At 45.5% G+C, this 15,230-nt stretch overlaps 1 protein-coding gene across 7 annotated transcripts in view; it reads left to right on the plus strand.

Annotated features, from left to right (window-relative positions):
* baz2a (bromodomain adjacent to zinc finger domain, 2A) overlaps positions 1–15,230 on the plus strand; it is a 37,002-nt gene continuing 21,772 nt past the window's right edge. For 3 of the 7 annotated variants that reach the window (XM_079491083.1, XM_079491086.1, XM_079491088.1), the window contains exons 1-10: positions 289–534; positions 3,119–3,248; positions 5,225–6,157; positions 9,521–12,277; positions 12,519–12,785; positions 12,899–13,306; positions 13,425–13,485; positions 14,098–14,206; positions 14,336–14,437; positions 14,803–15,031. In XM_079491083.1, coding sequence (XP_079347209.1) covers positions 3,119–3,248; positions 5,225–6,157; positions 9,521–12,277; positions 12,519–12,785; positions 12,899–13,306; positions 13,425–13,485; positions 14,098–14,206; positions 14,336–14,437; positions 14,803–15,031 — 4,996 coding nt within the window. In that variant the 5' untranslated portion in view covers positions 289–534. Of the gene's footprint in view, positions 93–288; positions 535–3,118; positions 3,249–5,224; positions 6,158–9,520; positions 12,278–12,518; positions 12,786–12,898; positions 13,307–13,424; positions 13,486–14,097; positions 14,207–14,335; positions 14,438–14,802; positions 15,032–15,230 lie in introns of those variants that run through there. The other 4 variants (XM_079491087.1, XM_079491089.1, XM_079491085.1 and 1 more) reach the window with 3 other exon arrangements.

Here is a 15,230-nt window from a genome sequence, read left to right on the forward strand (position 1 = left end):
TAGTGGCAGTGCAATGTCAACTTTTACACGGGTGGTGTTGAGTGTGGGCGTGCGGCGCGACATGAGGAGATAGCCGTGGATCGACGCGGAGGGTAAGTCTGTGACGTCTTAGTGTGTTGTTGCAGTGTGTTGCTCCTGCTTCGGCTTCGGCACCCAGCGTGTCAGTGGCGTAGTAGGTGGTGACTTTGGGTATTGGGTTGCGTACATGTTTTCAATTGTATAATAGATATATACATTTTTTTTAAAGAAAACATTGACTTTTATTATGAAGTCCAGTATATCCACTATGACCGGATATGTGTGTGTTGAGTGTTGACGCTTGTTGTGCAACTTGACGGTGCTCTCTAGCGTTCTGTGCGTCTGTGTGATGATCATCAATGGTTGTACTGGACGGAGGAGCACGCACCAGCCATGTTTGCTAATTTAAAACCCAAAGGTTAGCGAATAGTTGTTTACTATTCATCGCCGTGCCATCTCCAGATCTCCGTTGGAGATCTAAAGCTAACTGCGTCCTTGGAATCCGAGATCCGAAAGGTTAGACCGGTTTTAATTCCAATTCCAGCCAAACTTTGAGTGGAGTGTGTGATAGTGGTGGTGGAGGAGGATGCTCTGCACCGTAAACAACAATGTAACTTCATCTGGGCTGTTAGCTAGCTCGTGAACAAAAGGCGTGTTGATGATGACTGCGACTTAATTAGACTCGTAATTAGAGATCCCAATTAATTTACTAATCAAGTCAATTACCCCAAAATTTCCAGACATGGATCTCTGTGTCTGTGATGTATGCGTGAGTGTCTGCATCTCATTTTCAAACAAGCGTGGTTGGTGGTTCCACTGTACCTGCAACCTGGGGTTCTGTTAGCTAGCTGTTAGCCACACAGCTAATTAATGGGACTGGGTCTGTTGGCTAGCTCTGTTAGCCACGCAGTTAACTGATGGAACTGTTTTAGCCCTCCTACTAGCTAGCAGCATCGCCATCAGTCCGCTGAGTCCGGGGCTACGTGTGTGTATCTGTGTGTGATCACCATCATGTTTGTTTATTGGAGGAGCTAAATAACCTTGGAGACAACGCCTGTTGTTGTGATTCGGCTCGATGTTTTGATAATGAAACCGTCCCCACTCTGAACAAGCAGTGCATGGGTGTACGGGGGAATCGAACCATGTTCTCTATCGGCTGCTAGTTAAGCTGCTAGTAGACAAAGTGAAACAGTTTATAAAGACTTGTTGTGAATTGTTACTAGTCTGGATCAGGATGAGAAAGCCGAGAGAACCAGAGGCAGCGGAGCAGATCTAAACCCGTCACACGCACACACAGGCTTCCCCGCAGTACCTGTGGAAAGCCTGGTTTCTATTTACCTCTTAAATGTCCTATCCTGTCTAGAGCCCGCCTACCGTATCCTGTTTAGTGTTCATGCTCGCACACAGGCAATGTCAGGCAGTCTCCGCATCCGCTCTCGACCGGACGGGCAGCGTTGCCATGTGAATGGGTCCCAAATCCCAATGCCTCTCAGTCAGAGGCTGAGCCTAAATGGTAGAGAGAGAGAAGAAGAGCACGCTGGCTAATGTTAGCTTTAACGTTAACAAGAAGAACAAGAAATAGAAATGGCTTAGCCGAGTGCCTAACACTTTTTTTTGGAAGGTGTGTGTAATTTTTCCTAAAAAAATAAATAATATATTATACACGTTTGTTTTTAAGTGGTTCTATAACGTTGTATAACGTTCTTTTTAATTGTCAAGTAAGTACTTGTAATAATATTTCCTCTTGGCTGTACGTGGGCCTGTCTGTCTGCTCGTTTAACATGGAGAGACTCATCAACGTTAAAAAAAGCATTAATTTATTTACACTACCATTGCTCGACGGCGTCGCCCGCCGACAAGAGCTGATCTACAGGCTGAGAACGCGTCGCTTGTAGATCAGTTCGGCGAACGACGCCGTCGCCGTACTAATGGAGTAATAAACGGTGCTTTTTAATGATGAGTGTGTATGTATCATTGTCCATTATGCGGGCCCGGGCATCTGCTGTTTTAGACCAGACAGTTGCGACATGTTGACGCTTTATTGTTGGGATGATGCTGGTATTATGATAAGCAGCCATTATTTTGCCAAAGCCATACATGAACAGTACACGAGATTTGGTGTTGTGTTGTGGAAGGAGGGGTGGGGGGGGGGGGGGGGGGGACGGTGCTTACCGTATTATGTAACATAAAAAAAAAACTTTATAAGAAATGCGGTGTTCTATAAATAACTTTATAGACCGCCTGCAGGGCCCCAGGAAATGTCTTAAAATGGTCTTTAAAGAATTATTGCATATATACCGGTATTTGTTTTAAGTCTTGAATTCAGTCTCACAGGCCTTCAAAACAGGGTTCATGCTACACTGAATCTGTGATGTCCACCAGGTCATTAAATTCGTCTTGGTCTTTTTAGCATGATGAATCATCATGGCAGTTTTAAAACCACATAGTCAAATAAAAGAGAAGTACCGGTATACAACAACCAGTTGGCCGTTTATTTAAAATGTATTTAGTTTATCAAGTTTTGTTTGTCTTATATTTATTTGAATAACTGAGTATAAGTATGTGTTCCAGTGATGGGAAAAGTAAATTTTTAACTTAAGTAAAAGTATCAATACTGCAATGTAGAAGTAGTCTTTTACAAGTAAAAGTCTGTAATTCAAAATGAACTTGCAAAAAACGAAAAGATTCGTATCTAAATGTACTTAAATACCAAAAGTAGAATGTACTCATTTTGCTGAATGTTCCATTTCTCAAGTTTTGAAATGTAAAAATAGCAGATCTACTGTACAAAGCTCACAATATGTCACATTGCGATGCATTGTGAGCTTGTGTGAGCAAATGAATGTTTTGTATCAAATCCAAATTAACTAGTAACTAAAGTTTTCGAATAATTGTAGTGGAGTAAAAGTACAATATTTGCCTCTGAGATGTAGTGGAGCCGAAGTAAAAGTACTGGAAATACTCAAATACTCAAATTGTACTTAAGTACAGTACTTGAGTAAATGTACTTAGTTACTTTATGCCACTGATGTGTTCTATTAAGCTCAATCATTTGTTCCACAGAGAATAAATGTGTATGCTTTTGTTGTTCATGTTGCAGATGGAGGCGAATAACCATTTCAACTATGGTAGCCATGCTTCAGCTTCGGCAAACTCAGGACTGAAACTGACCTCAGGGGATTCTCTCTATACGAACGGGTCCTCCATGAGTTTCCCACAGCAAGGGAAAAGTAAGTATGGTCAGCCAGCAGAGAATGGACATGCTGAAAGACAGTGGGGTATTAGTTCACATTCTCATGCTTACTGTATGCTTTATGTATGTGGTATACTGCATGCAATTTTGGAAAGAACTTGGGCCCCTTCCCTATTTCCTTCACAGGTGTTACCGCTGATACTAATGAAGACTGTTCCATTCTGGTCAAACAGAGTCAGGGTGCTGCTATTGTGCGTGTTGGATCACTGGAAACACTCTGCACTCTGCTACATCAGTGGATCTCAAAGTGTCCTTGAGTGGGTTCCGAATGGGCCCACACGGGTGCATAACTCTAAGAGTGTACAATTGGTTCCATTTGTACACTCAGAGTTATGGGGGTCCTTAAAATTAAAAGGTTTGACACGAAATGGAACAGAGCCTTAATAGAAAGGAAGTAGTAGGAAGAGTTATTCTGTGTGCATGTAGTCCATTGGAGTGTTAAGAGTTCAACACTCTTCCTAAGACATTTGTTTACTGTGCATGCTATAGATTTTGATGCCATTATGATCTCTTAGATCCCAGAGGGCGCCACGTACAGCTGCTTCGTCTTGCGCTTATCCGACTTATTATCGTTGTTATTATTACATATGCTGCTGCATGGTCTGAAGGAAGCCTGAACTTTGAACCTTCAGACCATACGTGTACATTAAATAGAATCCTAAAGATGGTCTCTTTTGGCAAATTTGGTGACACCTTGTAATTGGTCTGTTTTCCATAATACAGATCCCAGAGTTAGTTTAGAAACGAACCGTGCAGTATCGACTGCTACACACCCAAACATACCAGAATGGTCAAACAGGTAGTGCATGTAATGTTTTAGATGATAATCTTGAGTTGGCGTATATTTGGGAAAGAAATGAGCTCTAGAATAGCTCATGGTGTCAACTCGTCATCTGGTGGCTCTTCCCTTCCTCATTGCATTAAAAAGGATGGCAAGAGCGGATGTCACAGCCTGTGACGAATGGAGATATAGCATTAGCACATACGCAGTTCAAGCTTCTGAAATCTGCCAAACACCTTCCTTCCACCATTCAGTATTTTAGCTGTGACGTGAGCGCCCCCTCCTGAGATACTTCCGGGTCCTACTTTTGTGTCGCTTTTGTGTCCCCATAGAGTTATACTGTGACGCTCCGTCGGACTAAATCTGAGACGAAACAACCACGAAAGTCTCATTTTACCACTTTCCTCGCAACAACAAAGCTGCGCTGCTCTCCCAAATCTGGCTGTGACAGGCCGTCTGCCCCACACGGAATACTATCGCCATTTTTATTTCATTGTGACAACTAAATCCTCATTAATGCAAACTCGATTCAACATACTCAAACCTGCAAACATTCTAAATATGCCCCCAAAATATTTTACTGAGCAAATGGACTGTTACCACCTTCAATAATAATGATGATAATAGTCTTTATTGTCTCCACATCATATTTTCTTTTGTCATGGACACTTGTACAAAACATTAATAATTCTACTTGAGTTGGAAGCATTAAGACCCATTTTAACCCTCAATGGCTTCCTTTCTGAAAAATAACGTCATTGTAAAAAGATTCATGCGTTTAGATATTCTATTTACAATGAGATGCGGACGGGAGCTGGTGCCACTTGGACCCGGACGTAACGTGGCACTACAAAATGACGTCGGACTTAAATACTGAATAGCTACTCCAGTTATATTGTGCATGTGCTATGTAGCCCCATTTTTTTCAACTGTGATCTGCATACATCAATTATTTCGCTTGCGTGAAATCTGCATATTTGCTGGGAAATGCTGACCCTGCCCGGACTAGTGGAGGCGTGCTGACGCTTATGGAAAGCCTTTATGTTGAATGGCTATTGCTGCAAAAATGCCAGCAAGAAATTGTATCATGTTATTTGGTAATATATATTCTTTAACACACAACTGTAAATCACAAATACATGAACTGGACTAATGGCGTTTCTCTCCGACAGATATGAACGGCGAAATGAATGTGAATGGTGTCACTACTGTACATGGGTCCGGTGTGCCGGGTCCCCACCCACCAACGGCTCCTTACCCTCACATGAGCAACCACCACCAGAGCAGCATGGGCTATGACTACCTTTGGGGAGGACAGCCTCAGTATAGCCCAGCCATGGGTCCCTCTCCTGGGCACGGGATGCACCCCAAGCAGTCTGCCCCAGGGATGATGCAGCCTCAGTCACAGCACCACTACCAGGGCCATGGACAGTACCAACTAAACGGGGGTATGGGAAGCTCCCACCAGTCCCCTGTAGCAGGCCCCCCAAGCATGTCGTTGACTTCAGGTCAGTACTGGAACAGGAGTAACCCCAGCCCCCAGCAGATGGGCTATACTTCCCACGGTATGTATGGGGCCTACCAGAGCCAAGTGCACCCTGGGATTGGAACCTCACAGCATCACCAGCAGCAGTCTCTACAGCCGCCCCCACACCAACAGCCCCAGCAGCACATCCACTCCCACCATCACCCACATCATCACCACCAGCAGCACCAGCAACCTCAGCATTATGGCATGATGCCCAACGGGATGCCCTACTACCAGCACCAGGCTCAGCACCCTGCTCTACCGTCTCCCCAACCGCAGCCGCCACCACCCCAGCCTCAGTCCCAGAGCCAGGGGCAGATGATGCCCCCAGCTTCCCAGAATTTCACTCCGCCTCACGGGAGCCCACAGCACCACAGTCTTGGGCGAGGGGGCACCAGCAGCCCTCTGCCTATGGGAATGTCATCGGTAACGATGATGTCCCCATCAGCGGTGCAAGACAGTGGTTCACCGCAAGGCCACCCGAGCAGGGAGAGAAGCCCCCATGCTGGCAATGTGGGAATGTCTTCCGTCATGCAAGGTGATCATTGCAATGTGGGAATGTCTTCTGGCATGCAAGGTGATCATAGCACATGTGGAAGTACTTTGTGGAATTTTGTGATTGATTTATTTAAGCACAGTGTCTGTAATCTACAATCTTAAATCTTTTAAGCCTAGTTCAGAACAAAGTTTTGAAATGCGACACAACCATTTAAGCTTGATTTACCCTACGTTGTAGGGTTAGGGTTACGTTGTACGGTGTTGTGCGGTAACGGTAGCCAATCTACAAATATCACAATGAGTCGCATCAGCAACACGCAAGCTTGTAGATCTACTATTTTCGGCATAACACTAAACACTGTCATCATGGAGCATTAAATGAAGAATTAGAATGTTGCAGTCGGAATTACCCAATAATGTTATTCTGAGCTCTTAGGTGTGTAATTTTACTGGGCAGAACAGGGCTTGACATTAACCTTTTGAGGCACTTGTCCTTCAAGTACATTTCCCATTCACTTGTCCGGGCACAAAAGTCACTTGTCCGGAGCACGAGCACACAAATAGGCCTACATTTTAAATCAACTAACTGTAAGTTGGTTTTACTTGGTGAATAATGAATGTTTGAATAATAGGTTAATATTCTAAGTTTGCAAGTTAATAGCCCTAGATTAGAATGTCTATGATCTTACATATATTTAATGTATTCCAAATACACAGCCATAGATCGGTCCTATCCGTGCACGGTTACCAGACTCAATAATTAATTCCTAAGACTTGGAGTAATTTGTTCTGGCAGAAAATTTGTATTTAGTCAAATATCTCCACTTTTCCACAAGCAGCACACAACATTCTCTCCGGCGAGGGGCCCGGAATGAGTGCAGGACTGAACACTTTAGGAAGCACAAATGCATGGGGCACACAAAATAGGTTGTGTGATCAATTACCCAACACCAATCGCAACACACCTGTCAATTGTGTGCGCCATAATGTTTGTGCTTCCCAAAGGAAGTTTTTATATTTTCAGTCTAGCTTTTCCTCATGTAAAAGTGGCGATATTTTACATAACATATTTTCTGCCAGAACTTTCACATGGATATGAAACTAGTCAAAACTAGAGGAAAATATCTGACTCAAAGTCTTAGGAATTAATTACTGGGTGAGTAACTGAGTATACACGCAGGTGCTACAAGTTTACATGCTGACAGTACATCTGATAGGACTGATATATGGCTGTATTTGGTGTTTGGAATACATGAAATGTATGTAAGATTACAGACATTCTAGGGCTATTAACAATATTGGAAAGGTGATGATTAGGAAAGCCAGACAAGACTGCCAGACAATATTGTTGGCTGGTATGAGCGTCACAGAAAAAGTGAAGCCAAGAGTCACTTGTTCAACGGACAAGTACAATTTTAATGCACTTGTCCGGGAAGATTTAATACTTGTCCCGGACAAGCCTTAATGTCAAGCCCTGCAGAAGGTATTTTAAAATTCATATTAATATGCTCAAAGGCTCAACAAGATTCACATGAACTTTCAGACTAATAGAGTGGCTTATTTTTTCTTAGTTGAGAAATAGTTTGAGGACATATGACTTGCACCTTTGTGTCAAGTGGTTTTCCACTATGACAAACTAGATTCCCGGTATGTTTCTTGTATTTCCTGATATATATCGAACTGTCACACTAATGGGGTGTGGTTCAGATCTTCTACAGTCTTCCTCTTTGTCAAAAGTTAAGACTACTTGTTTTTACTACTGATCGTGTTAAAATGGTTTTAACTGTTGACTAAGATCAGGCTTGTATTCTCTCTCATTTTACATTCATGCTTATTTCAACTGTAAAAGTATGTTTCGTTTGAACAGATACAAATATATTTAACCCATTAACCCAAGACCTGAGACCAGATTCTACAAATGTCTTAATCTAAAGCATGACAGTTTTCTGAAGGTCCTATGATTCTATGTCAGTGGTTCTCAAACTATTTCATGTCAAGGACCCTCAGAATTATCTGTATTTTGGCTGTGACCCCAATCTGAAAAAAATTGGTTCCATGCAGGGACCCTCCAGAAGCAAAGATTTGAGTTAAAAACAACTATATATTGAAAGATGTGCACACGATTTCACAATCTTTCAAAAAAAATAGCAGATCTACAAGCTCGTAGCGTGGCACTCTGTGCTGTGCTACAAGCTTGTAGATCTACTGTTTTCCAACAGCTAAAGTTTAAAATAATGGTTAAAAGTGGTGAAAGGCTAATGTGACAGGGTGACGCGTCAGTCACCCTGTATTAAGAGAGATAACATACTGTACTTTCACTGGACACCCCTATCATAGTTCCCCATGTTTTTAAAATGTTGGAGGAAAGCGTACATACTATTCAAGTGTTCAAACATTTTATTTGTACTCAACTTTGAACTTCCCGATGATCGCATCACATTTTATTTGTACTCTACTTCCCGATGATCGCATCACAAATTCACAATGTATCCAATAAGTGTCCAAGTTATGAATCCCTGGGACTCCTCACTATGACCAGTTCCCTTTGATTTAAAATGATAAGATATATCTTTGGATATGTATCCATTCAAACATAGTGCCACTGTCATTGTGGCCGCTTATTTTTAACAAATGTAGTTTGTACCAGGCACAACTTGGTATAGCAGCACCATACTTTAACCACCAGGTGGTGCTGTTACTGCTACAGAGTTTGGCTCAAGTGATTGGCTCTGATGGTCTGGTGTGATCTGTGTCTGCTAGCGTTACACAATGTCCGTCCTCACCTATGTGACTATGTTTAGAGTACCAGTAGGGGCAAAAGTGGTGCTGTTGTGCCAGAAACAGAGAGAGAGAGATAGTGTTGCACTGTTGCCTGCTAATTACAGAGAGAGAGAGAGAGGCAGGGGGAGAGGGGAGTTGCACCACTCAGTTCACACGGGTGTGATTTTACTAGAAATGTGCCGATACTGTATCGGTATCGGAAAAGTATCGGATCGGCCCTTATTTGGTCATATCGGTTCATATCGGTATCGGCAAATATGTCGGTCTAACCACAGATCCTACACGGGGGTAAATCAAATGTTGGGGCATGTGGAGTTTGCTTTGGATTTGCCCAAACTGCAAGTGCACATTTGAATGAGGAGTCTGCTATAAACAACACAAGATATATATAGCTAGATAGCTATAAACACTATTCCTGGTCGGTGGACTTCAAAATAAGATGTTTTTTTTTGTATTAATATAAATATTATTCTCTGGTATCTGTATTCGGAAACGAAAAATGTGTATCGGGATATCCCTACTTTTTACATGAATCAATTTCAGAACAAATTGAGATTAGTGTTGTTTGTGAGACTATCAAATGCCTTGTTACATCTCACTGCTAACTGTAATGCAATGCAAAAATGACTGTTTAGTAATAATAGTTTATTTTCTTTCTTAGGGCGTATGAGTGAAGCATTCAAGGATGTGGATAACGACTATAATGAAATGGAAAGGACGCCTGTTGCTCAGCAGATATCTAAAAGTGACAATTACCAAGCTAACCCCCCTGTACCTCATATGGGGCCTGCCAGTGACTACCGTCAGCATGTTGAACAGCCAACAGCCCCGCGCCCAGACATGGCTTCCCAAATGAGGGAGCCAGCGATGAGTCTACAACATCCCCATTCCATGTCTTCTCATCACTCTGTGTCTGCGTCTTCTGCAGCCGTTTCACCGTCTCCTCTTGTGAAGGCACCAACCCCTCCCCGAACTCCCACAGCTCCGGTGGTCTGTGCGCCTCCCATATCTGCCCCAGGACCCCCAGCTGTTTCATCCCCTGTCATTGTATCGACGCCACCACGGATCTCCACACCTCCCAGTTTGGCGTCTTCTCTCGCTGCTGCTCCTCCAAGACTTTCGTCACCACCTCTAATGGTGCATGGCCTGAGGCCTCCCCCTGCAGCTCAGCTCTCCCCTGCTGGGTCCACGCATCTGCCGGTGGGATCCCCTTCCTCCAACATATCGGCGTCCCCTTCAAGGTTATCCACTCCTCCGCACCTGTTGGAGAACACATCCAGGCCACCTGCCATGTCTCCTCTTCATTCGGCCAGTGTACCTCCTCATCCGGTTTATACAATGTTGGCCCCCGTAGCCTCTCCACCCCACATGGGGCTCACCACACCCTCATACTCGCTTTCTGCACCCATCTCCGCTCTTCAGCAGATGGTCCAAGGCTCCAGGCCGCTTCCTCCTCTGATGTCTTCCGTCCCGGATGCATCCGGGAGTGCACGTGATCGGTCTGCACCACCTCTGTCGTTAGTGCGTGAAACGTCAATGACTGCAAGTTCCTCATCAGGTACCATGACTCCGTCACTAATGTCGTCCTCCTGCAGACCACCGACATCGGCACCACCTGGTCCTTGTCCTTCAGTATCGCTACTTCACACATCCGTACCTACTTCTCTTTCAACAGGCAGTACACCTTTTGAAATACTGACTCAGTCACCGCAACCTCAGACAGCATCTACTCCTCCCACGTCGGTCTCTGTCCCTTCCACTGGTCATGCGATGTCGTCGGCATCAGAGGTGAACACTCCTTCCCTTAGCGCCCTTCGAGGGCCTATGGCCTCATCTCTGTCTGCAACGCCACCTTTAACCACTCAAGCTCCTCGGACTGCGCTTTTGCCTGCCCCCCCTGCCTTGGTGACCTTGCCCTCTGAACCGGAGACCACCTCCCCAGCGGATAAATGCCCTGCCAAGTCTGATCCCGCCCCACTAAGCACCGCTCCTCCTCAAGCCCTAAAACGATGGTCTCCAGAGTCTGATCATCATAGAACGACAGACCAGGAAATAACTGATGTCACTGCCTTCGGAGAATCAGAGGAGCGTCCCCCTCAGCCTGAAGCGGGTACAGATAAGAGCCCACCAAATGTGGGAGCTACTCAGATTCAGGAACCTGAGACAGATTCGCTGCATTCTTTTACTAGTTCCCCAGGGAGTTCACAGTCTGCGGAGGAGCCTGCAACAACCGTCGCTTATGACGATGAAGAGATGGACGACAGACCATCAAATGCAGATGAATCTCTGGAGCAGGACAGTTCAGATGAGTCCTCTGGGGCAGAGGACTCCACAGTGGCACAGACTCTACACACAGACTCCTCACGGCTCCATAGCACCAGGGCAGAAGATACTAGCATGACTGAGGGGGACTCCTTCAATGACTTGTCACATATTAACGACGCATCCAAGTTTGACAGCAAATATTCGAGACTTGACACCACCTCTAAAACCGACGACGGCTCTAGTGTGGTGGACACCACGCACTTGGTTGACGACAGCTCATGCCCAGAGGACTCATCTCGCTTTGAGAACAGTTCCCAAATAGAGAATGACTCAGACGTGAGTGATGACGGCTCCAGCATGGGAGAAGACACTTCTCAACTTGACGACGATGATGATGTGTCCCACACAGAGGAAGAGCCTTCTAGTGTGTGTGACCTCACAGCGGAAGAAGAGCCTTCTAGTGTGTTTGACCTCACAGCGGAAGAAGAGCCTTCTAGTGTGTTTGACCTCACAGCAGAAGAGCCTTCCAAAGTGTGTGACCTCACAGCGGAAGAGCCTTCCAAAGTGTGCGACCTCACAGCGGAAGAGCCTTCCAAAGTGTGCGACCTTACTAGCGAGTCAGAGGCTTCTAATGTGTGTGACCTCACTAGGGACAGCATCTCCAGTGCAGAAGACTCTGTGGACGACGACACACTGGACACGTCCCAGGCAGAGGACACGTCCCGGGCAGAGGACACGTCCCGGGCAGAGGACACGTCCCGGGCAGAGGACACGTCCCGGGCAGAGGACACGTCCCGAGCAGAGGACACGTCCCGAGCAGAGGACACAACCCAAGCAGAGGACACGTCCCAGGCAGAGGACACGTCTCGAGCAGAGGACACATCCCGAGCAGAGGACACGTCCCAAGCAGAGGACACGTCCCGGGCAGAGGACACGTCCCGGGCAGAGGACACGTCCCGAGCAGAGGACACGTCCCGGGAACAGATCACGTCCCGGGTGGAAGAGACGATGGACAGTCGCCTAAGCACCAGGGAGTCATTGCTGGACCCTTCCATGAACAACACGTCTCAGATAGAAGAACCCCACCTTGACATGTCTCAGAGCGACGTGCCCGTTACACATTCGGATGGGCCTCTGCAGCCATTTCATCAAGGTATGTTTTTATACTGGCTTTGAAAATCCATAATACGTATTCATTGAGATATTTAGAATATTCCATATTTCTCCTGCACTGCAGTAATGTAAAGTTGCATTTTGCCGTATTAGGAATTCCTCTATTAGAAGGTATTTCTCCTTGGGCATTACTCAGACGGAGATACTGTCTCATTTATTTTCCTGCCTCATTACACATAATGCATATCGACCAAATTTTGTTTTATGTGGTATGTGAATAGGAACTAAAATAGAATGGGAGCCAAAAGGAGAGGATATACCAGATTCTGCCGGACCTATCAACAGTAAGAACACTGCTAATGAGGAAGTGGCGCCCCCCACTTTGAAGATGAAAGATGATGACAATGTAGCCGCTAGTGCCCCTGCGGTGAGCCTCGATGAACACCAACCACCATGCTTAGCTGACGCAGCCGTCCCAGACACTGGTAGGAAGGTGAAAACTCCAGCAAAGCCCCGGAAACCCAGAACTCCAAAGGCCTCTACTCCAGGTATTCAATGTTTAGAGTATCAAATAATACACCAAAATGACTTCATATCAAGAGTGTTATGCAAAACATGTTCAGGCGAGGTTTATCTGAACGCTGCACATTTCTTTTGCCAGTAACCTCTGAGAAGGCACAACGAAAGCCCAGAGTCAGAACTCCAAAGGTGGCGAAGATAATGAGTCCAGAGGAGGAAGAGAAAATGAAAGCAGAGGATGGAGCCAAGCCGAAAGGAGCCGGGAGAAAGAGGAAGAAGTCCCTGAAAGTGGAGGTCAAAGAAACGGCTGCCGTTGGTGGGACCGCTGGGCCTCCTGCTGAAGAGGACGACCCGATCAGAGCCATCATCGAAGCGGTTTTGGCTCAGGCTTCAGCATCCAGCACCGAGGTTGTTGAGAAGCCCAAGAAACCCAGAAAGATCAAGAAACAAGGACAGGATGGAAATGAAGCAAAAATGCCTAAACTGGATGTTGAAACCACAGCCAATGACATTGATAATGACCACGATGCAGATGACGGTTCTACAACAGGTGACGTTTGTTCATGTTTATTTGTTTCCATCTCAAAATGTGGCATTGATGTGGTAAATGATATAGCAACACGAATTCAAATACTGAAAGGCTTATATTGTGGTTGTTTGTATTTCAGGTGAAGGTAACAAAAGGAGGGTTGCAACCGAGGAACAGGTCCAGTTCCCACTGCTTCATGGGTAATAAGGCCTTTAATCTATTCAGTCCTGGTCTCATTAGCTCCTGCCTGCCTGCTTCAGTTGCTTTGAATTAGCTGTACGTGTTCAAAGTTTGATCTCCCGGCTCCCCCTGGCTTTGTGTGTTTGAGCATGATACTGATACCTCCTCTGGCGTGAACATTGGGCAAAAATTGCAGATCTGCAAGGTCATCATAGCACTGATGAAGGTCCCAGGACCGAAACGTTTGCTACTTTCAATTTTATGCACTTTATGAGCATGTTAAAATAAATTATTTTTTCTTAAGTCTCGGTCTAAGGAGTTCTCCTTATTTTTATATAGTGAGCGAGTCATTTTCCGTCAGCTTTTCTCTACGTTTTTGAGACCACCGCTCCTGTAGTCAAGCTTGAACAAAGGACGAAGAAAGGCGTAACAGTTTCCCCAGTGCTTCAGATCTACAAGGTCACAATGTGGCATGTTGCAACTCATTGTGAGCTTGTAGATTTTGTGAAGGGGGAAGGAACGGACCAAGTATAAAGGCCTGGGGGGGTCTTAGTATATAGGGTTTACGTGGTGATGCATCTACTGTGTTTCAGTGACTTATCGACTCTGTCTTGTATCTGTGAACTCCATAGCTGGAGGAGAGAGATCCGCGTGAAGAAGATAGAGAACCGAATGAAGGGTGAGACCTGGTACTACACCCCCTGTGGGAGGAGGATGAAGCAGTTTCCTGAAATCATCAAGGTGATTTTTTTTAAACGGCACCACAGAGTACTCTTCACTGATTCCTTCTATTCAAACGAGTAGCGGTGGTTTGTTAAAAAAAATAAAAATAAATGTTCTCCTTTTTCTGCTACTCGTCACTTTCCTCAGTATTTGAAGAGGCACCAGGACGGTGTCGTCAACAGAGAACACTTCAGCTTCAGCCCTCGCATGGCCGTAGGAGACTTCTACGAGGAGAGGGAGAGTCCAGAGGTAGAGGTCTTTAGCCCATCGCTGTTTGATTTCAGTGCATCATGTTGGGGGGGAAAAGTCCAGGAATTCCCTAGATAAAATACGCATGTAAATGTATGTTAGTCGGGGATGGTTCATCCACGTCAGTTCGACCAGCTGCATGCCCATGGACTAGGTTTGACCAACAGCATTCATGACGACCCCTCATCCATCGATGGCATGTGGTCATGGAAATTTCAGTTTGGATCATGGGAGAATATTCAGAGAAGTTATATAGAATTTAGTGAATGACCAAAATCCACAAGCCTGAATTATTCACATTTGAGGAAACGATGTACGTCATCATGTTGGCAGAAGAGGCTGACGTTTTATCTTTTCCAAAACAGGGCACGACTTGGGTGCTTCTGGCTAATGAGGAGGTCCCTTCCATGATCATGGCTATCACCGGTCGCCGCGGGCGACCTCCAAACCCAGACAAGGAAAAGCCGGGCAGGGTTCGAACCCCGAGGGGCCAGGGGGCACAGAGCCGACGCCCCGGCAGGCCTCCCAAACCCAAGATGGTTGACCTGCTCAGCAAGGTCGATGCCAAGCTGTTGAACCGACTGGAGGCCAAGGGTGAGTATCTGTAGTGGACCCATAGACATGAAGGGTGAGTGTCTAGTGGAGGTTAGCCTGTTGGACCCATAGACATGAAGGGTGAGTGTCTAGTGGAGGTTAGCCTGTTGGACCCATAGACATGAAGGGTGAGTATCTGTAGTGGAGGTTAGCCTGTTGGACCCATAGACATGAAGGGTGAGTGTCTGTAGTGGAGCTT

The sequence above is a fragment of the Electrona antarctica genome (genome assembly GCF_951216825.1).
Source record: "Electrona antarctica genome assembly, chromosome: 2".
Lineage (NCBI taxonomy): Eukaryota > Metazoa > Chordata > Actinopteri > Myctophiformes > Myctophidae > Electrona > Electrona antarctica.